We start from the raw sequence: 27,352 nt of genomic DNA, 5'->3' as shown, positions 1-27,352 counted from the left end.
TTACACAAAATTCACATTTTATTTAGGTTGAAATAAACTATACAAAATTGATTTTCTTCACCAAAAATAACAGCAATATTTTCTGTATTATTCCTAGATAAACTACAAAACACTTATTTTTGTAGGCTTTCTAGGCTTTGCTTGTAAATCAAGATGAGGCAGTAGATACAGTCATGGAAAAAGACAGAAGAAAACAGACAAATCAGTTGTCAGTATCCATGGCCTCTGATCCTTTCTTGACCATGAAACTGAAGTGTTCAACATATACCTGCCAAAAAGCTTACGAAGACGTAGGCTCAATAAAGGAATGTAAACAGCAATAACCAGATGTGGAACAACAATGGCAGGCTCTTCCATTCAAATTTTAACTTGTTGCTTTAACTTCACTTGATAAAGAGAAAATCTACACTGAAATCCTTGTTTGACAAGCTTACATGTTTCTCTTGTTGTCTGATAATTTTAACTGTCCTTTACAGATTTTTAATAGCATACTTATAACTCCTACTATTCAAAAGTCAGTCATGAGCTTCACTGTAACATTTTACAAAATGCATTCTTTCCTCCCATACCTCCTCTAATTTAATTTTTTCAAAGATCTGATAACTTAATACCTGACAATTTGATCCACAGTGATAAACGTAATGTCTAAAATCACTTAACTAAAACAGTTCCAAAGTGCCATTAGCAGAAATCACATAAAACTGTAATATGGTACTTTCAGTGCTATCTTCTGGAAGAACAGTTAGATCTCCAAAGCATGGGCATTCGAACAGGCCATTTAAACAGGCAGATTATCAATGACTAATGTACTCAATGGGAGGCCTACAGGTCAAGATATTCAGTGATTAAGTGGCCTACCCTTACAACTTTTCTGTAAGATATTTTAAAATTTCTTACAAGTTTTTTTTTTTTCCCAAATATCAAATATAAGAGAAAGTCTAGATTAAGTCTCTTAGGTATTTTCAATGGTTTCTGAATTATCTGTAGGAAGCTCTGACTTATTTGTATAGAGTTTGATATATGTATCCACCATTAAATCCAAATCATGTTTTATATCAAAATTTATGTTAAGCAAAGCCAAGTTACTTGACCTTTGATCTGTCAAAGTGTTCCTCAAGTATGCTTTGAGACGCTTTCGCCCATTTTCATAGCGTTCATTCTCAACTTTCATCACAGGAAGAATACATAGGACCTTCAGCAATGCATAAACATTAGGAAAAAACTTGATGTCTGGTAGATGAAGGGCTTCATAAATAGTGGATGGAAGTTCTATATCTTTCCCTCTGTGTTTCCATTTGATTCTCCAACAATGCAGCTCAGCAGAGAGTGTGTCAGGATTAGGTAAGTCACTTCGGTACATGTCAGCATGGTGCTCCTCTGACGTATTGAATTTGAGCTGTCCCATGACAGAGGGTACCAGGGATAAGCACTTAAGAGCTTTGAGGTGCTGTTCTGAGAATATATCTTTCAGTTCCTGAATAATGTGCTCCACAGTTGGAACACTTAGAGTTTCTTTATAGTAACTCTCAGAGGTTAGCTGAGACTCCAGGTTACTGTGCTGAGCTCTGCGAAATTTCCCTGGGAGTTTCATCTGAATATCAAGTTTGGTTGCCAAATTTGTGGCTTCCTCAAACCAAAATTCATGATAAACTTCAATATTTTCCATCACTTCATTTAGAGAATGTAACACTGCAGTCAAGCTACTGGCTGCAAAAAAGACATCAGAGGTTTGCCCCTGAAGATTTTTCCCAAAGGCTCTTGTAAAAGATAAAACATTTTTAAGAACAACAATGGTAACGATGAAATCAAAATCTGTTATCGCACTACAGAGGACAAATGCTCGGCCAGCTATGTAGTTATTCCATCTAACATTTGTATCACTATTTATACCGTCTAAACATAAAACAAGTGCGTGTAGGAGGTCCACCAAGATCTCAAAAGCATCATGCCTGCCTGTCCACTGAGAACGGCAAATTCCCTTCAGTTCTTTGCCCCTTTCTTCATTGTTCTGAAAGAGGACAGAAATTACATTTTCAAGCTCTAAAAGCAGTTGTGGTGATCGATGAAAAAAAGAACAAACTTCCTCAATTGTTCCTAATGCGACAGATACTCCCGTAACAGGCACTGATTTTGCCAACCACATATTTAAGGCACAGGAAGAGCAGAGAGTGTAGATAGCTTGGGGATATTTCTCTAAAAGTCTAGAAGCAACAACTTTCATTTTGGATGAAAATCCACTAGACACAATGTAAGCCTGGCCACGACAGTACTCCATATTTAATCCCCATTTCTCAGTTATTGTAGTGTGAAATTTCACAGCCAAAATTTCTGCATCAGCTTCATAAGGTAGGAAGCCTACAAATTCCTCTCTCAGGTTGTGAGCTTCATCGACAAACCTCACCAACACAGGCAGGTGCTCTTCCCCCGCGATGTCCACCACATCGTCAGTGATGATGGAAAAGAAGTGAGAGTCTCTCACCTCCCTGAGGGTCTCTTCCCGAATGCAGCTCTCGCAGATCTCCAGCATCTGTTTCTGCTGCGTCTTGGAACAGAACAGTGTGTTCACTGCTGTTGTCTCAAAGCGCTTTCTCAGAACCTCTTCACCAGAATTGATCCGGCACTCCAGCAGTGCTTGAAAGTTATCAGGAGTAAAAAGACCTTCTGGGATTTCATCAGCTTCATGTCCATCCAGAGGTATGTTTTGTTTTCCCATAAGAATCAAAATTTCAAATAAAGATTTTAAATATTCTTTGTTTTCCTTCTCTTCAAGAGTTAAAGGTAAAATGTCCTCATCCTGCTCTTCACCCCCTTCTTCTGCACTGGGATTCTGAGCATTGCTGTTGTTTACTTCTTTATGTTTTGGTTCCTGTTCAGAAGTTTCATCAACTGGAAAACAAAGAATTTTATAAACAGGCTCATAAGGAATCATACAAACAAAAAATTACGTATTTGACTGGTTAAATATTTAAAATCCACAAATTCATTCATTCAACACTCACGAGTCACCTACTAGACCACAGATTAGGATGCAGAGATTAAATTAAGACACACTCTAGTGGAGGAGACAAACATTATGAATGAATATATATTCATCCTACATGTCAATGCTATTTTGAGAGGAATAATTTCTTATGAATTTAAGAAGGCACATTACATATACAGACGGTCCATGCCCTCACAAAAAGGACAGGAAGGACTAACATTTACTGAGGCACCGTGCTGTCCTCTACGTAGCACACTGCTCCCTCTACAGGCATGTTATCAACCCCATTTAACAAATGAGGACAGTAAATAATTGCCAAGGTCACAGATAGAGGTGAAAATTCAAATCCAAGCTTGTCTGGTTCCAAGGTCCATGCTGAAACTTTTAAGCAATACTTTTATATGAGAGATGAGACAATACACTACAAATTATATTCATGCAATTTCTAGAGCTATATTAGTATATTATTAACAGAAATCTCAGCATAATCTCTTCATATGTGGATGGGAGAACTGAGGCCCTGAGGTTAAGGGTTCTGACCATAGTCACGCTCACAACCCTGTAAATCCTGGCCCCTGTGGCCCCTTTAGGTTTGTTTTTTAACCATCATGGGTTAGTAGAAGCTCGAACAACAAAATGCATGTGTAGTTCCCCAAATCTGGCACCCTGTTTCAAGGCACAGAATATCCTTTGCTCCTTTCTTTGCCTGACTCCATGTCTCTTCATCTATAAAGGGGGAAAATAATAGTCCTTACCCCTCAGGGTTACTGTGAAAATTACATGAATTAATATATGCAAAGCTCTTAATGACTTGGCACACAGTAAGCACTCGGTAAAAAGTCATGTTAATAATAATAACAGTAGTAGGAAGAGATAGGAAAGGCAGATTAATAGTAATAATTGATAAAAACAAAAGCTCCTCTAGTCCTCATTCCTTGGTGACACAGCTCAGGCATCAGCACCTGGAGAACAGCTACTGTGACTCCTACTCTCCGTAAAGCCAAGTATCTCAGCAGCACTTAGTCTTTAAACATTTACCAAGAACTTAGTGTGCACCGCAGGCTGCATGGACAGAGATACAGTGAGATACTCTGCCTTGAGCCCTACCACACTGGGAGCACCTAGTGGAAAGAGAGAAGGCCAAGTGCTTGGCATAGTGGTACTCAATAAAGACTAATTGAGCTAAGATTTTATCTCACAGACAACTGCAGACCACAGGACAATGCCTACCACACTCTTACATCATTCTCACAGTAGGTTTTGGACATAAAACGTATTTATTTGTCCTTACCAGGTCAAGGCCTTTTAAAAAGGCATTCAGAAGTTGAGTCATTAACACTATCACTTACTTTTTTTCTGTTTCAGTGTCCTGATTTCATCTTCACTCTAAATGAGAAGAAAAAAAGAAAGAATTATCTTTAAGAAAACAACTCCAGTATATCATCACAGACTCAAGTAAAAAGCATATTATGAGTCAAATTTAATTCTTTTTTTTTTTTTTTGGCCATGCCATGCAGCATGTGGAATCTTAAGTTTCCTGACCAGGAATTGAACCCATGTCCTCTGCAGTAGAAGTGTGAAATCTTAACCACTGGACCACCAGGGAAGTCCCAAATTTAATGCTTTCAAGAGCATAAATTCTTCATAAAGAATACATTCTTCAAACAGACGGATGGCAAGAAAACTAGAATAATCTGCTAATGACTCCAAGTTTATAATAAAATACTAGAGGGTAAAGAATACATCATTTAACTTTATACCTAAATCATCATAATTTGGGGTTACAAGTATGTGCTAATAAAAGGCATGAACAGATATGATGGCACTTGAGGTCAAACTCAAGGTCCATAAATCATGCCCCCTCCCCAAATCTAACCCCAGGGGATGTCATGTAAAAGGGATTTGCTGGATCCCAGAACCTAACATAAAAGCTGCGAGAAATCTCTGGGAAGGAGAAAGTGACAATGCCAAAATGGAAGAGAAATGGATACAAACAGCACAGACAGCCAAGTGACATATTCAGGCTTAGACTGGGGGAGAACTTTCCAAATGTGTCCTTTTCTCTCCCTCTAACCCACGATAACTATTAGATCACAACCCCCCTCATTACTATTGCAGGGCATGAAAGCAGCAGTATAGAGATAGCAGGGTACCTGCTGTGCAGCACAGGACACGGTACTGATAAAATGTCAGCAGGTTAGGCAGTCTGGAACACTCCCTCCTTATCCTATGGGCTGTGGAGTTACAAGGATGGCAGATCTGGAAGAGTGTGCCTACTGTAAGATATCTGAGGTTCCTTGAGGGGCAGAGAACAGGAAATGATAGCTACAGGATGGGAAGTGAGTGAGCTCCTCACCCCTGCTTCAAGTTACTAAGAAAGCTGATGTGCAGTGTCAGCATTCATCTATGAGAAGTCACAGAAAAAAAAAAGAGCAGAAGAAAAGCATGAAGAAATAAAAACTGAGGATTCCTCAGAACTGTACAGTATCAGTCTGGATAAGAAAAAACCTCACATTCAGATATAGTTTAGTGAAATTTGAAATATCAAATATGAAGAAAATATTTAAAGGAGAAAAATGCATTCACCTAAAAAGGAACAAGAATGAGACTGGCATTGACGTCAACAGCAATAATGGATGCAAAAAAAAATTAGAAAAGAATATCACATAGACTATACATACCCTCTATGCATCAAACATTTGGGGGCATAAAGTTTTAAAAAATAAACCCATGTCTAGAAACTAAAAATAAAAACAATCTTATGTTAAAAAAACAGGGGAAATTACAAAACACTCACAGTTGAACAATGAAAGCACAAGTCTAAAATTGTAGGATACAGCTAAAATATAGACATTTATAGCTTTGAATATACATAAATAAGCTAAAAATTCAAGAAACTAAAAAAGAGCCAAAAAATAAATCCTTCGAATCAAGCAGAAACCAATAAAATAGTTCATAGGTAGGGCAATCAGTGATAAAACTCACTACTGTTTCTTTGAAAAGACTATTAAAGTAATTTTAGAAGCAGAGGAAGGCAAGCATCTAAAACTCTAGGTGAAGCTCATAAAGTTTTGGAAACATATAAAGCACAAGAAGAAAGAGAAACAAATAAATAAACAGAAATGGTAATCAAAATATTCCCTCATCCACCCAAAGCCCTCTGATGGTTTTACCAACTTCAACCTAACTTTCAAGAGCAGACAATATCTACCTTATACAAGTTTTTCTAGGAAAATTAAGAGAGAAAAAAAGAAAAGTTATCTAACTCATTTTATGAGGCCGACGGATCCCTGATATCATAACTGTGTAAGAAGAATACGTGAAAAGAAATTACAGGCCAAGACTTATAAATGCAAAACTGACCAACTAAATCAAACAGTATATGAAAATGAAAAGAAATATACTGCAATCAATTGGGCAAAGATGGTTCAACATCAGCAAATCCATCAGTGTTATTCACTAAGCATTAAAGAGGGAAAAAAAGAACAGATGCAATGAAAATATTGATAAGTTCCATAAGCTAAGACACACAAAAAACCTCTGAATATGAGGACTGAAAGAAAATAAAGGGCATTTCTTTAACTTGATAAAAAAAATTACCTAACAATACCAATGGAAACATCACATTTAATGGAGTAAGACAAGTGTATCAGTCATGACATTACTGGGACTACTCAATACAGTTCTAGAGATGATTCTGACCAAACAATAAGACAGGCAACAGAAAACATTAAAATTGAAAGACTGAAAGAAGAGGCAAATTTGTCCTTATTTATAGATGATACAATCAACTACACAGAAAACCAGTAAACTATTAGAATTAATCTTAAAAAAAGGGGGGGGGGGATCTTCAAAATTGGTGGAGGGACTTTCCTGGTGGCCCAGTGGCCACCGTGCCATGCAGGTTGCACATGTCTGATCTCTACTTGGGGAAAGAGGACCCCACCTGCCATAGAGCAACTAAGCCCTTGTGCCACAACTGAGGCTGCACACCACAATTACAGACAGTCCATGGACCACACTAAAAGACCCCCGCATGATGCAACGAAGATCCCATTACCTCAACTAAGACCCAACACAGTCAAACAAATAGTATTTTTAACTGGCGGAAACAATCTCTTAACCAGAAATACATACTCTCACCGTAATTTAGGAAGTAATTAAGGAAGAATGTACACGTTCTCTTCTAAAGAACAACAAAAATCCTGAAAATTTTTTAAAATTTTACTTTCTGCACTGCTAAATTATTATAATTTTGTGTGTGTGTGTTTATTTACTTGGCTGCACTGGATCTTAGTTCCAGCACACAAGATCTCTGATCTTCACTGCAGCATGTTGTTTAGTTGCTCAGTCGTGTCCAACTCTTTTTGACCCCATGATTGTAGCCCACCAGGGTCCTCTGACCATGGGATTTCCCAGGCAAGAATACTGGCGTGGGTTGCCATTTCCTTCTCCAGGGGATCTTCCTGATCTAGGGATCAAACCCAAGTCTCCTGAAAGTCTCCTATATTGCAGGCAGATTATTTTACTGCTGAGCCACACTGCAGCATGCAAAATCCTTTAGTTGCGTGTGGCATGTGGGATCTAGTTCCCTGATTAGGGAGTAAATCTGGGCCCCCTGCATTGGAAGTAAGGAGTCTTAGCCCCTGGACCACCAGAGAAGTACTGTTTTGAAAGTATTTTAATAGTCTTTTCAAAGAACTAGTAGCTTTGTGAATGACTGCTATGCTACTTGATAGCTATTTTATTGTTTTTTTTTTTCATTCGTGGATATGACTAATTAACATTGTAAAAATATTAGTTCAAAGTATTTATAATGAAAATCTCAAAAGAATTTCTAGAATATGACAAAAGGATTCTCAAATTCACACAGCAGAATAAAAGTCTACAAATAGCTAAGACAATTTTGAAAAAGAAGACTTAAGAAATCACTCTATGTGAAAATGATATAATACAAAGCAATGTAAGGAGCAGCATCTTATCCAGGCTGATTAACAGACTATGTTGGGAAAACTTGATCCTTATAAATAGAAAGGTAAATTAGATCTCTACCAGATACCATACAAATTCAAATGGATCAAAGATCTGATTATGAAAGGTAAATATAGAAGAAAATGAGGAAAACTAGACAAATGTTATCTTTAAAAAGCACATAGCCAATGGATTGAAATGACTCATTAGTACACAAGCACGGATACAAAATGGAGGAAGGTGAGGAATGGGAATGGTAATAAGGAAAAAAATAAGGGGCTTCCTGGTGGCAATGATGACAGAAAGCCATGGTCTGAGGAGTCTGAGTAATTTCATCTTGTTCATCTAAGGTCAACAAAAGCCAGGTAGGTTTTAAGGATATCAAAGGTTTATAAAAACACGCACAAAGATGCCACAGAGAGAGACTTACAAATTTTATAAACCCTGTCAGTACTTAATAGTGATGGAATCCTTATCTCTAGTAAAACTACCCATGTCTTAACTTTCACTCTTTCCCGTTCTTAATCCCTATGTGCCAAAATATTCTAGAAATATGCCTCAATCCCACTTTCTGTACCACAAAGGAAGAGGTGAGTTTTTTTCCTGCTTCCCTGGAAGAAAATGATTTAGTAGCCCGTAATTAACAGCATGAAATTAAAAGATGCTTACTCCTTGGAAGGAAAGTTATGACCAACCTAGACAGCACATTAAAAAGCAGAGACGTTACTTTGCTGACAAAGGTCCGTCTAGTCAAGGCTATGGTTTCTCCAGGAGTCATGTATGGATGTGAGAGTTGGACTATAAAGAAAGCTGAGAGCTAAAGAATTGATGCTTTTGAACTGCGGTGTTGGAGAAGACTCCTGAGAGTCCCTTGGACAGCAAGGAGATCCAACCAGTCCATCCTAAAGGAAATCAGTCCTGAATATTCATTGGAAGGACTGATGCTGAAGCTGAAACTCCAATACTTTGGCCACCCGATTTGAAGAGCTGACTCATCTGAAACAACCCTAAAGCTGGGAAAGATAGAAGGTAGGAGGAGAAGGGGCCAACAGAGGATGAGATGGTTGGATGGCATCACTGACTCAATGAACATGAGTCTGAGTAAACTCCGGGAGGTGGTGATGGACAGAGAGGCCTGGCATGCTGCAGTCCATGGGGTGGCAAAGAGTCGGACACGACTGAGCAACTGAACTGAACTAAACTGAATTAACAGCATACTTTGGCTCAAGTCAACAAGTATCAACTGGCTAAATTTGAGGAAGACTTTCCAAAGCAAATACTAAAACAAACTAAACATTTTAGGTCCACGCTACTTAAAATAACCGTGGCATTAATCCCCCATAATGCTACACTGATATAGAAAGTAACTTGGTTCAATGTTAACATGAATGCATCTATACTTGATATCATAATATTATAGAGGATAGAAAAGCTGGAAGCACACTGACATACCAATTCTTTTATTCGTTTTCTGTGTCTACTATGTGGATTATTCAAATGACTGGTAAGATCGAATATTGTTGGTATGGCATTATCTCGGAGAACTGTCCTGTAAGGACTCTGAAAAAGAAAAATGCGTTAATGCAGAAACAGTCCTTAAGAATACATTACACACAAACAAAATTGATTGTTAATGATTTCCCCAGTAGTACTTCAACACCAATTCTAAAGCATAGAGACTTGCAGAACTGATGATGTCAGTCCAGATCAGCTTTCTAACTCCTTTTACATTTGTCCTTCTGGCACCCTTACTATTATAAATGAAGAACTGAACTGACGATAGGCATAAAAAGTAACATGTATTTGTATTTTATAAAGTTTTCTAATTCAACAGCTACTTTTCTGTTCTTCCATGAGCCTACAAAGGAAAGCAGGCACACAAGTTTCTCAAATTAGCTATCCTCTTTTACGTTTCATAAAAACTCTTCCCTCCTTTACCTGCCATTCACTCCTCCTTCGCTACTATTACTAAGAAGCATTAAGGCACTGTGAAATAATACTGACGAGGACCCAGGAGACCAAGAGCTTCCCTGGTGCTCAGAACCAGGTTTGATCCCTGGGTTGGGAAGATCCCCTGAAGAAGAGAATGGCTACCGATTCCAGTATTCTTTTGTGTGGAGAATTCCACAGACAGAGGAGCTGGCGGGCTACAGTTCATGGGGTCAAAATGAGCTGGACACTACTGAGCCACTAATACTTCCACAGGAGGCTTAGGGGCTAGTCCTTATTCTACCCGTGACTCGCTCTGTGACCATGGACAAATACTTTTCCCTTTCTGGACTCAGTTTTTTCTTTTGAATAGAACTCAGGTATTGAATTAGATGAAGTTATTCACACACTAATGATCATAATGTTTGCCATTTCAGTTACCCAACCACCTATACTTTTTCATAGTTGACTCACTTTTTTAACTAACAAAATCTTAAGGAATAAAAACTACAAAATAATGATTTGATGAGCCAGTTATATTTTTAACACATATTACAAAATTTAAGATAAAAACTGATTCATGTGCCACTTGATATATGCCACAAGTGCCACTTGATATGTGCCACTCATATGCCCCAAGTTATACACATGATCACATTTTTGCAAACACTGAACCAGGTATTTCTAATAATAGTCTTATCACTGAAGGGTGACCATTCTCTATCCTTATAACCTTATTCAATCTGACTAGAAGCTGGATACAAATTTAGATAGTGACAGTCTCCCACAGCCTGAGAGACCACAGGTCAGGTAGGGACAAGAAGTTTATTAAGAGGTAGAGTAACAGATGAATAACTGCTACTACATTCCTTTAGCTAGTCCAAAGAAACCATGCCTTTAATGTCTTCCCAAATTTGCACTGATAAAAACAAAACACACTTCAGTTTAAAAAGCTTTTGTGGGAGCAATGATTGTTTCAAAGCTAATAAAGCACATTCAAAGTATATGTCAAACAAAAGTAACAATCCCCATATGTTTTTAACTCAAGGAAAGAAGGTTAGGAAAATATGATGGAAAAATATATAATTAAAGAGAACACACTTATCTTAAATTTTATCTAAAGAACACATTTGGGAAGAATTTCTATTTCTATTCAACATTTTCGAGTTCAATCACAAGCCTCAGGGAAAACACAAAGAAGAAAATCTATTTCTTAATGACATTCGACTTCTAGTGCTGGGCCAATTATCCTCAGTCTGCTATTGAGTTTGAATCAGGGACTGATACGGTACACAATCACTGAAGGGCACAAACACAATGCCACACCCCAAGGGCTTTAGCTTTCCTGCTTAGGAAACATCTCAAAGTAAAACCGTATCCATATACAGAGTCAAGGCTTGATACCTTCCAATTAAATAAACAGAGGAGGGATAAAACACTGTGGAGAACTTTAAAATTTCATATAAAATTAATGTTATAAAGCAAAGGTATTATAGACCAAAAAACAATACATGAATGAAAAACATGCAATATTTTTACACCTACTCATAAGTACCCATGCCAAAAAAGGCTACATTCTACTCCTGTGCATGACAATTTTATTCAGTATCAAAATTTAATCTTTAACTGCTGAATGAAGGCTTGAGTATAAAGTAATGATCTTACTTTAGCATCAAAGATAATGTTTGGTTTTGGCTGAACTAACTACAAATGTTTACTGATGAGATCTTACTTAAATGCCAAACTAATGAATTCAAAACTCTTACAACATTTGGGTGTAAACATTAGATAACCCAGATTTTAATAGCAATATCTTCTACATGTGGAGAAAGAAAATCTTTCACATTTGCAATAACTGATTCAAGATTTAAAAATTATGTGGAAATTTAAAAAGTAAAAATAGTTCTGTTCTATGCTCTGACTAAACAAGAATAGAAGTGAACTATATATTTTATATTTTTCACATTAATCTTGTTGGAATTAACTGATTAAGAAATGGCATTTATTAATAAAATAAAAAATTTTTAATGCATATGGCACGTGTATTCAAAATAATTTGGGATATTTTTATTTAATGTCAAGAACATAAAGTTTGCCTTTTAAACAGATGAAATTTTTTATTTTGATCATTACCCTGTTAACAAAGCAAGGCAAAAATATCCCTCAAATATTTGTGATTAAACTGTTGAACCGGAATAGGCTCACCTCCCAATGACTTCACAAGTATCTGCTTCAATTAATTTTGAGAAATAAAATAACCCAATCATTCTTTAGTTTTCTGATGCCTCTGCAAAATGTATCTGAAAAAAATATCAAAATAAATTGCTGCATAACAGTATATAGTGTATCTTCAAATTAAATTTACGTCTATCCCATTAACTGATGACAGTTATGCCTAAACAAGAATATTTGCTTTCATACCTAAGCAAGAATACTTAACAAAATTGTCTTCTTAACTAGTTTTTAATTGTTTCAAGTCTGCTTCATTTCAATCAAATCTGTCTTATCTGTGCCTTTTACGAATCAAAGCAGTAACAGAATCACAGACAGTTAAAAATCTTAGACCTCAGGAATTATCTGGTCTAAATTCTTCATTAGAAATTGGGGCTCAGAGAGGAGAAGTGACCTGGACAAATTAACAGTTAACTGTAATAAGACTAAGAGACTCAGGTCTTGATATGAAATTGCAAATTACTGATGAAAATGTTTTTGTCACATGAACTGTATGATTTGCTTCCTGTTGTATCCAGCACATAAAAATTAAGGGTAGGTTCTAACAGTACACACAAAAATTTGCAAAGAGCTCTATCCCTTGATGAAGATTTCACTCTAGAAAAGCTCTAGAAAAGCTGTTCCAAATAAAAATGTCAAATTCACCTTAAACATATACTTTTATAATCATCTAAAATTTTCTGAAGGCTACAAAATAAGTTTAAAAAGTGGTGACCTTTGATAAAGTGGGAATAAGGCATCAGAAATAGAAGGGTTAAAACACATATACACACTCACACACACATGGAGGTTTTTAAGAACAAAATAGGTACTATTAAGTTCCAAATCTGTCTTCATCTTAAAGGAAAAAATAGTGGCAGGGGGTAAGGATACGCTCCAACATTAATATATAAAGATTTACCTTTCCAACCAAATAGTGAGTGAAAACAAAACAAACAAAAACAAACCCTCTGCTCACTTACAGTTCTGCAGATCATAGAGGTCTCAAAGTGTTTGGCGCACAGTCGATAATGTTTGTTTAGCTGATCAGGTGTTTTATCTTCTAAGTCTGCCCTCCTACAGTTCTCCACCCACTTCTGGCATCTACAAAAATAGAGCCAAAATAAAACTATGGACTATGAGCTCAACATTTAAATTTCAGCACTCAGTTTTAAGGTAAATATCTGTTATGGACAATAGATTTCTGTTCCCCTAGACCCCAAAAATATAACATAATTTGGAGAAGTTGATTAACAACAAAATGAGAGCTGGAAGAAACCTCAGAAATCATTTAGTACATTCATTTACAGACAAGGTTAAGAAGTAACTTGTCAGAGTCAAGTACAAAATTAGCAGTAAAACTAGAACTTAAACTTGAATCTTTCAACTCCCAAGACATCCTAGCATCAGAGAGGACTTAATAATCGGCAGTACAAGCAAAAAACTGCACAACCATGAGGCCAATAGCCTAACATTCCCATTAGGATTTCAACTTAAACAGCATATGAAAACACATTGTCACTGTAGAAAATCACTAAGTAGATGTTCTATAAATAACTATAGAGTTTATTACAGAAGTATAATGGCTATATTCATTTGCTTTATTATAAACATGATTATCTACAATGATATGTGCAAAGTAGACTGTAAGCTCCATGAAAGCAGGGATTGTGTCTACACAATCTAGTACACAGATGGTGTTAAGAGATAGTAACTGAGACAAAGTCCATGTCCTCTAGGTGCTTAAATATCTGTAGGAAAAAATTAACATCATCTTCATCACCAAAATGCTTATTAAGCCCTTATAAAGAGCCAGCTGCTGCTGCTGCTGCTTAGTCACTAAATTGTGTCTGACTATTTGCGACCCCATGGACTGTACCAGACACTACTCTAAATTGTTTCCAAAAAGGATAGAAATGTTGTATGCACCTAAAAGAGAAAAACTAAGCTCTCGGTAGAAATTTCAGGAAAACAAAATTACCATGGTGAAATATTGATTATCTAAACTAAAACTGTAAAGCATTTCATTTGACCAAGAGGTATTAATTACTATACACAGTAACGAAGCCTAAGATGTCTGTATTTTAATCACATTCTTACATAGTTGTACAATGTGATTATAAATATTTCGATTTCAACATCTAAATTATTTGGTATAAAAACTCACTATAAAACAAATGCCATATTGCTAGAGTTTAGTTTGCTTTTTAATTCTTAAATCTCTGGAGATCTTCCACACAGAACATCACTGTCTGTATTATTTCTGAACCAAATTGAAATAGCTTTCTGATAAAAAAGAACACTCAGATTCAATCAAGAATAAGTTGAGCAGTGGGCCCAATTAACTACACCTACTTGTTCCATGTCAAATACCTAGAAATAAATCTAATGAAAGATATATAAGACTTCTAATAGAAAAAACTTTTAATTTTTATTGTTTCTTTTAGAAAAAAATTTTAAATGAATAAATGGAGGGATACACAAGCTCATGGATTGGTACACTGAATCCTAAAGATATCAATTCTTCTCAAAATGCTTTATTGATTTAATACAATCACAATCCCAACAAGTTCTTTTATGCGTGTCTCTTCGTGTGAGAGAGACAAAGATCATTCTAAAACTTTTTATATATAAATTCAAAGGATCAGCATAGTCAAGACAATCTTGGGGGGAAAAGTCAGAAGACTTATATTACCAGATAGACTTATAAAGCTTATTAAAACTGTGGCATTGGACTTCTCTGGTGGTCCAAAGGTTAAGACTCTGAGCTTCCACTGCAGGGGGTGCGGGTTTCATCCTAATTCGGGGAATTTCCACATGACTCAAGATGAAGTCAAAAAAATTTTTTTAAAAAAGCATATATCTTTTTAAAAATAAGTGTGATATTGGCACAAGGATAAAAAAAATAGAACAAAATGGAGAGCTGTGAATGCTTAAGAAAAGGAATCATTGCACAGTGGTGAAGTTAAAAGCTTTTCAATAGTCCTGAATTGGCCATCCGTATGGGAAAAAATGAATTCTTGACCTGCACGAAATTTTATCTATGGAAAAATAAATTCCAAGTGGATTATAGACCTAAATATGAAAGGTAAAACAATATAGTTTCTAAAAGATAACATAAAAGACTGTCTTAATCACCTTGACACAAAGAACTCTTAAAAAGTCAACAGAAGAAAAGTCCAGCAGAAAAGATGAATAAATCAGGCTACTTTATAGTTAATAACTTACTCATTAAAAGAATCATTTAAGAGTGAAATGGCAACCCACAAAATGGAAGAAGGGATCTGTAATATACCAAACAATGAACTCATATCCAAAATATGTATGAAGAACTCCCTACAAATAATTCAGACAATGAAATGTAAAAATGAGAAACTTGAATAGACCAATAGACATGAAAAAAAAAAGCTCAGTAATAAGAAAAATAAAATTTTTTAAAAAGCTCAATCTCACTAGTCATTAGGAAAATACTAACTAAAACTGTAACTAAATTATTACCAATACTGGTTAAGAATGACTACAATGTAAAAGAAATAATACCAAATGTTGACGAGAAGGTGAAACAACTTTGCCCATAAAGGATAGAAAGGATAAACTGTGGTATACTATTACATACAGACTACTATTTTAGCAATGGAATGAACTAGCTAGATCTCAGAAACGTGTTGAGCAAAATAAGTCAGGAGTATACAATATATAATTCCTTTCATATTAAGTTCAAGGGTAGGCAAAACTCATATATGGTGATTGTACAGAAAAAGAGTTATTTAACACAGCAGACCTCAAGCTGCTATCTTCAGAAAGACTTGTTTGTAAGGCTGGTCTTTTGGCTGATGTTGGAACTTGGCTTCTCTACACTGATTTAAAATTTCCTCTAACTGATAAGGTGACTTTTAGTGCCTTGACTGTTCGTGCAAACAGTATGACTTTTAATGAAAGTCTGTCCTTTTTCTGGGAGTCTGGAATTTTAGCATATACTAAGCAGAGAGTGTCTAAGTGACCAGAACCCAATAAAAACTTTGGGCACTGGGTCTCTAAGGGCTTCTCTGGCACAAATGTTGCATTTTCACTGCTGGGGAAAAGTGGACTCTGAGTGACCAGACATGGGAGGGAAAGAACATAAGGAAGACTACACACAGATCCTTCCAAGTCTACCTCTGTCTTTTCCCTCTCAGGATGCAGATATGTGCTCTTACTACACTGCTGTAAGAAATCTTAGCTGTGAGTACAACTATATACTGAGTATATACAGTACAGCTATATACTGAGCTGTGATACAACTATATACTGAGTGCAACTATATACTGAGTTCTATGAGTTCGAGTGAATCTCTGAATATGGGGGTGGCTTGGAGACCCCCTCAACATAGTAATGATAGTGAGAACAATGGATACATTTAGGGAGAGGTTAACAACCAGGACTGGGCACTTTCTGAGGTGCTGGTAATGTTTTTGATCTTGAACATGACCTGTGTATATTTACCTTACAAAAATTCATCAAATTCTAGACTATCACTTTTGCACTTTTCCCTATGGATGTCATATACCAATAAAACAGCTTCCCATCACGCTTCCCCTCCCCCTCAATAACCAACTAATCTAATGTGCATGTAGTCAAACAGTGCCTACCACGGGGGACAGTAGGATAATAACCAAAAGGACCACAAGGGAGAGGAAGTTTAGGATGTTAGTAATATTCTTTCTTTTTTTTAATCTGGGCAAAATTTTCATGGACATGTTACTCTGAAAATCTAACAAGCTATATACTTACGATTTGCGATCTTCTGTGTATATATGTTTTACATCAGTAAGTTATAAAAATTACATATGACCACAAGTCTTTCTTTACACACATACAACTATTTGTGTACATGTTAAAATGCACATACACACTTTTACAGTTATCTCTCAACCTTTTTTTAAAACTAATGTCTTCCCTGTCCTAGCTCTCCCCGTCACTGTTCTGTGTCCTTTTTTTCCCTTGGCACAATGGAATGATTACCCAAATCCATCAACTTCCAAACTGGTCTTACCTTTCTGTGACCTCTTCTCCTAGTGGAAAATGCTTTAAAAAACCAATTTGAGAATACTATCTTTCTCTGATTAAGACCCTTTAGTGACTTCCCATTACTCTTAGGATAAAGATCCAACTCCTCATATGTCTTACAAGATTCTGTACAATCTAACCCTTGTTTTCTTTTCCCTCTTCATATCACACCACCCTTTCACTCTGCCACCTCACATGCCTTATTTCAGTTTCATGAACGCACTGTGATTCCTTTTATCATAGGGCTGTTCCCCGTGCTGCTTATTCAACCTAGAATACTCTTCTTGTTGCTTTTTTTTCACTTCCTTTGCACAGGAAAATCTATACAAAGATCTGTCTTTAGATCTTCACTCACATGTCACTTACTGAGGAACATTTTTCAGATTTGAAAAGAGTGTGTACATCACACACACACAAACACCTAGGTAGGTAAGACTATTCTACCTCCATGTACAGTAGTCTCCTCCTTATCCATGGGGGATATATTCCAAGACCCTCAGTGGGTGCCTGAAACCACGTATAGTACTGACCCCTATATATACTATGTCTTTCCAATACTAATGGGTAGGTAGTGTATACACTGTAGATAAGCTGGATAAAGGGCTGATTCACATCCAGGACAGGACAGAGTGGGCCCATGTAAGATTCCATCACGGCTACCCAGGAACAGCTAAAGGTTATGAATTTCTTCCTGCCAAATCCAAAGGTCACTTCCTGTCTTCAACTTAACCACCCTTTCGGTACTAGTCAACCATCACTGACCACTCCTTTTTAAGGTTTCAAAGTTTTTCTTTCAGTGGCCTCCTACTAATGCCAAGATTTCCAAAACATATTCCAAAGAACACTAGTCAAAGAATTGCTCCAATTTAAAAAAAAAAAAAAGGTTTCATGGTCAAATAAATTTGGATAATATTACATACTTTATCCTACATTTGGGGTTTTAGATATTTCTCTGGGATCTTGAAAAATATAGCTAATCTCTCTGTGCCTGCTTTTCTCATCTGAAAGCAGAGACTATCTCAAAATTTATTGCAAGGGTTAACTGAAATAGTCTACATAAAACACACAGAATAGTGCCTGACACACAGAATATGAAGTATTCTATAAGTATTATTGTTATTATAATTCACAGCATTGTTTGGAGGATTAAATAAGATCATATGAAAGTACTTTAAGATTGTATCTTATAGAAGTGATTCTCAAAAAAAAAAAAAAAAAAAGAAGTGATTCTCAAACATCATCGTCTCAGGAGCCCTTTACCCCTTAAATTATTGAGTAACTAAAGAAATTTTGTTTACATGCATTTTATCTATCAATATTTATGACTACAGAAACTACAACTTAGAAATTTAAAATATTATTTCATTAAAAATAGCAATTCCATTACACGTTATCATAGATAACATTTAATGAAATAACTATACTTTCCAAAACAAAAACCATTTAGTGAAAATAATGGCACAGTTCACCACCTTTGCGAATCTCTTTTATGTCTAACTTTATAGAAGAAAGCTACAGTCTCACATCTGCTTTTGCATATAATCTGTTGCCATACGTTGTTTTGGCTGAAGTACAAGAAAGAAATGACTTCTCAATGATATGCAGTTTGAAAGACTATTACAATATTCCCATTTCCTACATAATTGTGGATGTTCTTTGAAAGGACACTAAAACTCCACAAGCGGTGGTTTCTTAAAGATTAGCTGCAATGTGGAATTTGAAACCAGACCAATGAGCCTTTTCATACTGTTTGATTAAAATCCACTACTCTTAACTTACACTTTGAATAGAACTTTTATCCATGTATGTCTTTGTGAAACCATGAATTTATCAGTTTGGAAAATATTAGTTCAGTTAGTTTGGCAGACAGGCTAAATGGTAACACATTTCATTATATGATATATTTTTTAAAAGTCACATTTATCAATATCACCACTGATTTCATCAGAAAAGTCTAATTAGAAAGTTGTCTGGCTCAAGGTAAGGAATATAAATTTTCCAAAATTCTAGCTTTTGTTTGAATGCTTGGCTGTCAGTTGTTTTTCTTTAAGTGGCAGGCTTATTTTGTTCATTTCCAAGAAAATGTCTACTAAACACCTATATCTGAAGTCATACCTAGAAAATTTTATAAAACACAATATATAACTTATCTGAGTAGAGACTTCATAATTTTATAAAGTCCCTGAAAAACTCCACAGCACATTCCTGAGATAATGAGCACAAAAAAGGCAAATAATGTCAGTGTTATTATGAAGTAGTTTTCACCTTTTAAACTCCATGAAAGGGTCCTGAATGCCTGGAAACCACCATTTTACATTTTACACATTAGAGTACACCAACTCTCAGTTAACTTTGATTAAACTACCAAAGAATCTTATAAGACCTCACCACCTCAGGGGAAAGTCAGTACTGTCTAAGAAAGAAGAATGTTTCAACTGCCCAATTCACTCCAATAATAAGAGCAACTCATTAGCTCTAGTTGCATCTTCACCTCATCTGGGGATCAGTTCTACTAAGCAAGGGCAATAATCAAGCCACCTTGGGGCAATTTAGGCATTTTAAAAAAAATTTTAACTTTAGGTAACTTATCTTCCTGCCACTGCCCTAAGGTGAGTTGATTATATTATATATATATATAATATTTAAAGGGTATTAATGCTACTTTTTCTAAACCAATATGAGGTATTAGGGTACGAAATTCCACAGAGGGCCATGTATTAATTATACTCTTGACTTTTAAGTTACTTCTAAATAGTTGTTTTTCAAAGTGTGCAGAGGGACTTCCTGGTGGTACAGTGGGTAGGAATCCATCTGCCAGTGCAGGGGACATGAGTTTGCTCTCTGATCCGGGAAGACTTCACATGCCACAGGCAACTAAAGCCAGTGCACCGCAGCTACTGGAGCCCCCATGCTCTAGGGCCTGCGAGCCACAACTAACGACCCCTTGAGGCACAGCTACTGAACCCTGTGTACCCGTGCTCTGCAACAAAAAAAACCACAATGAGAAGCCTGTACAGCGCAACAAAGGATACCCCTCACTCACTGCAACTAGAGGAAACCTGCGTGCAGCAACAAAGACCCAGGGCAACCATAATTTTTTTTTCATGTGCATGGAATTTATAAATATAATGAATGGGAAATATACTATTTAACAGCATTAAATATATCTATATTTATGGTTAGCTAACAATGTGAGTTAACTTTTGAATAATAGATGGGCTGGCAATGTCACCTTTTATCAACCCTCTCTACAACCCATTTACAGAAGGAAAAAAAAAAACTAGCTATAACCACTAACTCTAAGAATACAATTATTAATTCAGTATGCAACTCTGGAAACTATTTCTTTATTATAATAAACTCTAGGCACAGTGAAAATTTGTCAAATACAGTAGAATTTGAAATCCTATAGTACTGATTTTTGGTTCTGATACAAAGTTAAGACTTTGAGTACATTAAGAAAATTCGACAGACATAAAAGAACTATTACTGTATGGTTGACTTAGATAATATGAGTATAAAGTACCTAAAACAGAAAAATTTATGAAGACTGAAAATGGACTGGGGTAAAAAGTTACTGCTAAATAATTAAGTTTTTGCTCAGGATAATGAAAAAGCTGTGGAAGTAGACAGCGGTGATGAATGCAGAACACAATGAATGGTAACTAATGCCACTGGATTATACACTCAAATATGCTTTTTAAAAAAATGATTAAAATGGCAAATTTTACACTACTGCCATTTTACATAAGGGACTTGAGCATACATGGATTTTGGTAACTGCAGGGGGTTCCTGGAAACAATTCTCTACAGACACCAAGACACGCCTGCATATTTTTTATCAAAAAAAATGTTAAATTAATAACATGACACACCAAAAGCCATTTAACTGCACATTTTAAATAGGTGAATTGTATGGTATGCGAACATCTCAATAAAGATGTTTTTAAAAGAGTTTTTAAAAAGCTCGTAATTTGGTCATGAAATACTCAAAGGGCTCTTACATGTAGGTTGGTGCAAAAGTAATAGCGGTCTTGCATTGTTGAACTTTGCTGTTTGAGAGTGGAATACATTCTTATATAAATGTGGTTAATACATCATTTTAATGCTACCCATCTGATCCACTATAACCTTCTGAATCCTGGTGAAACTATTACATCTGAGAAGTATGCTCAGCAAATCAGTGAGACGCACCAAAAACTGCAATGCCTGCAACCGGCATTGGTCAACAAAATGGGCCCAATTCTCCACGGCACATCGCACAACAAATGCTTCAAAAGTTGAACAAACTGGGCTACGAAGTTTTGCCTCATCTGCCATATTCACCTGACCTCTTATGAACCAACTATTGCTTCTTCAAGTATCTGGACAACTTTTTTTTTTTTTCAGACAAAACACTTCCACAACCAGCAAGAGGTAGAAAATACTCTCCAAGAGTTAGTTGAATCCAGAAACACCATTTTTTTACACTACAGGAATAAACAAACTTATTTCTTGTTGGCAAAAATGTTTTGATTGTAACTATTCCTCTTTTGATTAATAAAGATGTATCTGAGCCTAGTTATAATGATTTAAAATTCACGGTCCAAAACCGCAGTTACTTTTTCACCAACCTAATAAAACAGGGCAGAGTCCAGTGCCAGTCCCTGACAGTCCAGTGGTTAAGACTCTGTACTGCCACTATAGGGAGCACGGGTTCAATCCCTAGTCAGGGAACTAAGATCCTGCATGTCACAAGGCAAGGCCAAAAAACAAATTAAAAAATAGATAAAACAGGACACAGCTTTGTTCATTGTCACCTGAGAACAAAAGTAGGATCTCCAAAGCATAAATTATAAGGGGGAGGCACATTTCCACTCAATACAAGGAAGAAACAATAGTCAATGCTGTCCAGAATCCTCAAGTATCCCCTCATAAAGCAAAGGAACTGACACTAGAGGTGTTTTAGCAAAGGTCCACCTGTCAGAAATGTGCAGAGCCTCTTAAGGGTCCATAAATAACTTGATACGAAAACATGTCTATGTCTTTTTTTTAACAGTCCTTACATTAGATTCTCAAAAGGAACAGAGACCCAAAAAAGTTTAAAAGCCACTACTCCTGAGGGAATTCCAACACTTCAAAGGATCCTGCACTAGATTTACAAACTCTTTCCAAATCTGAGACTATAAGCCCCTACAGGCCATACTCCCCAACTATGGAGTATAATGAAAAAAGTACTCACTACCTATAAAGATTAACAACCTGTGGTCCAGAATTGACTGGTGGTGCCTTCATTATGCAAGTGAAATATACTTCCAATTGGGCTCAAAGGAAGTAACAGAGAGAGGCCCAATCAGATTAAGATGCTCCTCTTCTCTGCTCCCACAGAACCCAATGGCTATTCCTCACTCTCCTGAGTTGGTTGTTCCTTCATATCTCCCTGAACTTTAGACACTAAGAATACAGGGCTCAATCCTCAGACCTAGTCTACTTCACTTACCCAGTTCCATGGTTTTAAATACCCTCTATAAACTGAGAATGCTCATACTCACAATCTCCAGTCTGGAGGTCTCTAAATTCCAGACCTGTATATCTTTTAATAGTTTTGGCTCTTAAATATTTAGGTCATTGATCTAAACATGGACAATTCTGAGTTCATTTATGGATATGTATGAAGAAAGACATCTATTCTTAAATGTCTATCAGGGCTCTCAAACTTCACATGTCCTAAATCAAATTTTTTATAGTCCTCCACTGAACCTGCTCCTCCCAGTCTTCTATAGCTCAAAAAAGGCTCAGGTTAAAAATCTTAGAGTCATTCTTCATACAGATGGCCAACAGGCGCATAAAAAGATACTCAAAATCACTAATCATTAGAGAAATGCAAACCAGAATCACAAGGTACCACCTAACATGAGTCAGAATGGCCATCACTAAAAAATCTACAAATAACAAATGCTAAAGGGGGTGTACAGAAAAGAGAGCTCTGCTACACTGTTGGTGGGAATGTAAGTTGGTGCAACCACTATAACAGTATGGATATTCCTCAGAAAACTAAAAACAGAGTTACTGTATGATCCAGCAATCCCACTCCTGGTCGTTTATCTGGACAAAACTGTAATTCAAGATATATGCACCCCCATGTTTATAGCAGCACTATTCACAATAGCCAAGACATGGAAACAATCTAAATGTACATCAAGAGATGGATAAAGACAAGGAGGTACATATCTATAATGGAATACTACACAAGACATAAAAAAGAATTTAATAATGTCATGTGCAGCAACATGGATGGACTTAGAGATTACCATACTAAGTAAGTCAGAAAGAAAAAGACAATACCATATGATATCACTTATATGTGGGATCTAAAACATGACACAAATGAACCTATCTACTGAAGAGAAACAGACTCACAGACATAAAGGACACACCTGTGGTTGCCAGTGGGGAAGGTGGTGGAGGAGGGTTGGACTGGGAGTTTGGGGTTAGCAGATATAAACTATTATACATAGAATGGATAAATAGCAAGGTCCTATTGCGTAGCACAGGGAACGACATTCAATATCCTTGATAAAACACACTGTAAAAGATTTTTTAAAAGAATGTGTGTACTGGAAAAAATTTTTTAAAAGAATGTGTGTGTATATATATAACTGAATCACTTTGCTGTATAGCAGAAATAATACAACATTGGAAATTCAATTTTTTTTTAAAGGCAAAAAACCCTAGAGTCATTCTTGACTTCTGTTTTTCTCTTACAACCTATTAAAAATCTTACACCATTAAAAATTCTCTTACACCATTCTCTTACACCATTAAAAATCCTGCTGGCTTCACCTTCCAAATAAACCTCAAATGCAACTACTTACCATCTCCACCTCTATAAACTTAGATTACTGCAATTAAACCTGGATCATTGCAACTGCCTTTAACTGGTCCTTCTGCTCTCACCCTTGCTTCCCTACAATGTACTCATCAAGTTAGCCAGTGATTCTGTTAAACGTGTAAGTCTCTCCTAAACCCTTTGATGACTTCCTATTTCACTCAGGATGCCATCCTGCTTTCCGCAGCCTACAACAACCTACACAATTTGCACCTAACACAAACACATGTACATTTTTCTGGTCTCATCTCTTCCTCTTCCACATCCCTTTGGGCTTCCCTGGTGGCTCAGAAGGTAAAGAATCTGCCTGCAATGGGGCAGACCACAGTTGGATCCCTGGGTAGAGAAGACCCCCTGGAGAAGGGAATGGCAACCCACGCAGGTACTCTTGCCTAGAGAATTCCATGGACAGAGGAGCCTGGCGGGCTACAATCCATGGGGTGAAGAAAAGTCAGACGCCACTGAGTGACTGACCTTCCTTAAATCAGCTTGAGGACTCTTGCTTGTACTTCTAACAAGCATGCCCTGCCTTTACATTTACTGTTTCTACAGACTGAAATGTACTTCCCCTGGATACTTCCATGGCTGACTCCCTTACCTACCTCAGGTCTTTGCTCAAATAGACTCTCTTACTGAGGCCTTCTCTGATAATCCTATTTAAAATAGCAACTGTGCCTCCCCTACTACTCCCATTTCGCTACCCTCCCGGCCCCCTCCCGTCAAAGATTTGCTTTTTATCCATAATATTATGACCAACTTAGAAAGCATAATAAAAAGCAGAGACATTACGTTGTCAACAAAGGTCCGTCTAGTCAAGGCTATGGTTTTTCCAGTGGTCATGTATGGATGTGAGAGCTGGACTATAAAGAAAGCTGAGCACCAAAGAATTGATGCTTTTGGAGGTTAATTACTTTACAATATTGTAGTGGTTTTTGTCATACATTGACATGAATCACCCATGGATTTACATGTATTCCCCATCCCGATCCCCCCTCCCACCTCCCTCTCCACCCGATTCCTCTGGGTCTTCCCAGTGCACCAGCCCTGAGCACTTGTCTCATGCATCCAGCTTGGGCTGGTGATCTGTTTCACCCTAGATAATATACATGTTTCGATGCTGTTCTCTCGAAACATCCCACCCTCGCCTTCTCCCACAGAGTCCAAAAAAAAAATAAATGAAGAAAAAAAAAAAAGAAGAATTGATGCTTTTGAACTGTGGTGTTGGAGAAGATTCTTGAGAGTCCCTTGGACTGCAAGGATATCCAACCAGTCCATCCTAAAGGAGATCAGTCCTTGGGTGTTCATTGGAAGGACTAATGTTGAAGTTGAAACTCCAATACTTTGGCCACCTGATGCGAAGAGCTGACTCATTGGAAAAGACCCTGATGCTGGGAAAGATTGAGGGCAGGAGGAGAAGGGGACGACAGAGGAAAAGATGGTTGGATGGCATCACCAACTCAATGGACATGGGTTTGGGTGGACTCCGGGAGTTGGTGATGGACAGGGAGGCCTGGCGTGCTGCGGTTCATGGGATCACAAAGAGTCGGACACTACTGAGCGACTGAACTGAACTGATTCATCAGCATCTGATAGACGGTGTATCTACTTAATTTTCCCAACTAGAATGTAAACTCCATGAGAACAGAGACCTCGTTTTATTTATCTATTCTCTCCCAATGCTCAGAACAATGCCTAGTACATAGTAGGCATTCTAGATATATTTGTAGAACAGCACGCTATATTATAATTGCCTATTTATATATATTATATATCTACCTCCTTAAATGGATTGTAAGCTTTCTGCAGGCAGGAACGCTGTCTCATAAACTCTGAATTTCCGGGACCTCTAACGTTAGTGCCCTGACACACACAGTAAGTACTGACCGGAAATGAATTAATCAACAAGACATGCCAAGGAAAACCCTCAGACTTTCAAATACAGCCCCTACTCTATCACTCTCTAAATACAAGTGAGAGCGGGTGGGTTACCTCAAGGAAGACGTTTCAACAACAACTACCAAGCCCTCTCGCGTACCCCGTCCTCTCCCACGCCCGTTATCCCCACATTAACCAAGTGAGATAATGAGTAACGGTCAGAAACAGAATTTGACCCATGAGCAAGTCCGAAGGAGGGAGCAGTTGTGACTGGAGATCAAAGGTGGTCAGACTTCAAAAAGAAACACTGTCCCGGGGGTAGAAGGGGCCCGGAGACCACAACCAGATTCCAGGTCTCTCTTTTGACAGCTAGGTTAACTAAAGCCCAGAGAGGAAAGCGGCTTGTCTGAGGTCACACAGCAAACGAAAAAGGGCAAGAACCCACTTTACCCACTCGTGCCGCCCAGTTGCCTCTTATTTCGGGTGGTGCCCAACACGCAGAGCCCCCGCGGACGCACGTGCTCCGAGGCCCCGCGCGCCCGCCCGCCCACAGCTCGAGGCCCGCTCCCCACCTCGGAGCCGGGTTGGGGTCGACAATTGTGTCCCACGCCCCTCAGCCCCGGAGCCTGCCCAGGGCCGGCGGTTGGCAGCGCGGACCGCGGAGGAGGGCCCGGACTGCCAGCTCGGCGCCCGCCGCTCACCTGGCCGGATCCCGCGGGAACCTGAAGAAGGCCAGGTCCGACTGCGTGCTCTTCCGCGTGCAGTTGGGGGCCGCGCAGAAGTTCGGCATCGTTGTCTGCCCGCCGGCCGACCCAGCCCTCCCCTCCCCGCCTCCTCAGGGCAGCCCGCCGGCCCGTCGGGGCCGGGGAGGGGAGCCAGGCCGGCCGGCCGGCTCGTCAGGGCCGGTTCGCTGGGGGGGAGGGGCGGGCGAGAAGCCGCGAGGGGCAGGAGGGGCGCCGCGGTCCGAGGCCGGGCTGGGGACGCGGCTCCACAGTGCTGTGAGCGGCCGGGAGGATTTACCGCCGCCGCCGCCGCTGCTGCACCTCCCGCCCGCCCGGGACGCTGCCGCCTCCTTCCCACAATGCACCCTGGCGCCCGGGGGTGCCCTCTCTTCCCTCAGCCTTCCTTCCCCGCCCCCTCCTTTCCGCCTTCTCCTCCGCGGGCGGGTACGCGCAAGGAAGCGCGCCCGCTCGGGTGTGGCGAGGCAGAGGCGGGGCCTGGGCAGGCTGCCGCAGTGCGCCTGCGCGCGGCCTACCCGCGAAGGGAGGGAATGGCGCATGTGGGCGTGTCTCCAGGGACTCTAGAGGCTCCAAGCCCTCTGCAGCTCCGGTAGGTTTGGCGTGCGCGGCTTTCCGCGGATCTGGAGCGAGCCTGCACGTTACAACACCGATGCGTCGTTTCTTGCTTGTTTAAATTGCCACCACGTAGGCTTCTACTGCAGAAATTGCCTTAGACTCTTCAGAGCCGCA

General features: G+C 38.3%; 1 protein-coding gene across 1 annotated transcript; it reads right to left on the bottom strand.

Annotated features, from left to right (window-relative positions):
- THAP12 (THAP domain containing 12) lies at positions 1-26,930 on the bottom strand. The gene is made up of 5 exons (XM_065944771.1): positions 26,585-26,930; positions 13,078-13,198; positions 9,407-9,514; positions 4,333-4,369; positions 1-2,886 (listed from the first exon to the last, which is right to left on the bottom strand). The coding sequence occupies exons 1-5, from the start codon at positions 26,671-26,673 to the stop codon at positions 953-955; spliced, it is 2,289 nt and encodes a 762-aa protein (XP_065800843.1). The 5' UTR covers positions 26,674-26,930; the 3' UTR covers positions 1-952.
- Between the last annotated feature and the right edge of the window lie 422 nt (positions 26,931-27,352).

This window comes from Muntiacus reevesi, chromosome 9 (assembly GCF_963930625.1).
Source record: "Muntiacus reevesi chromosome 9, mMunRee1.1, whole genome shotgun sequence".
Classification (NCBI taxonomy): Eukaryota; Metazoa; Chordata; class Mammalia; order Artiodactyla; family Cervidae; genus Muntiacus; species Muntiacus reevesi.
This window is presented reverse-complemented; position numbering and strand designations above follow the sequence as displayed.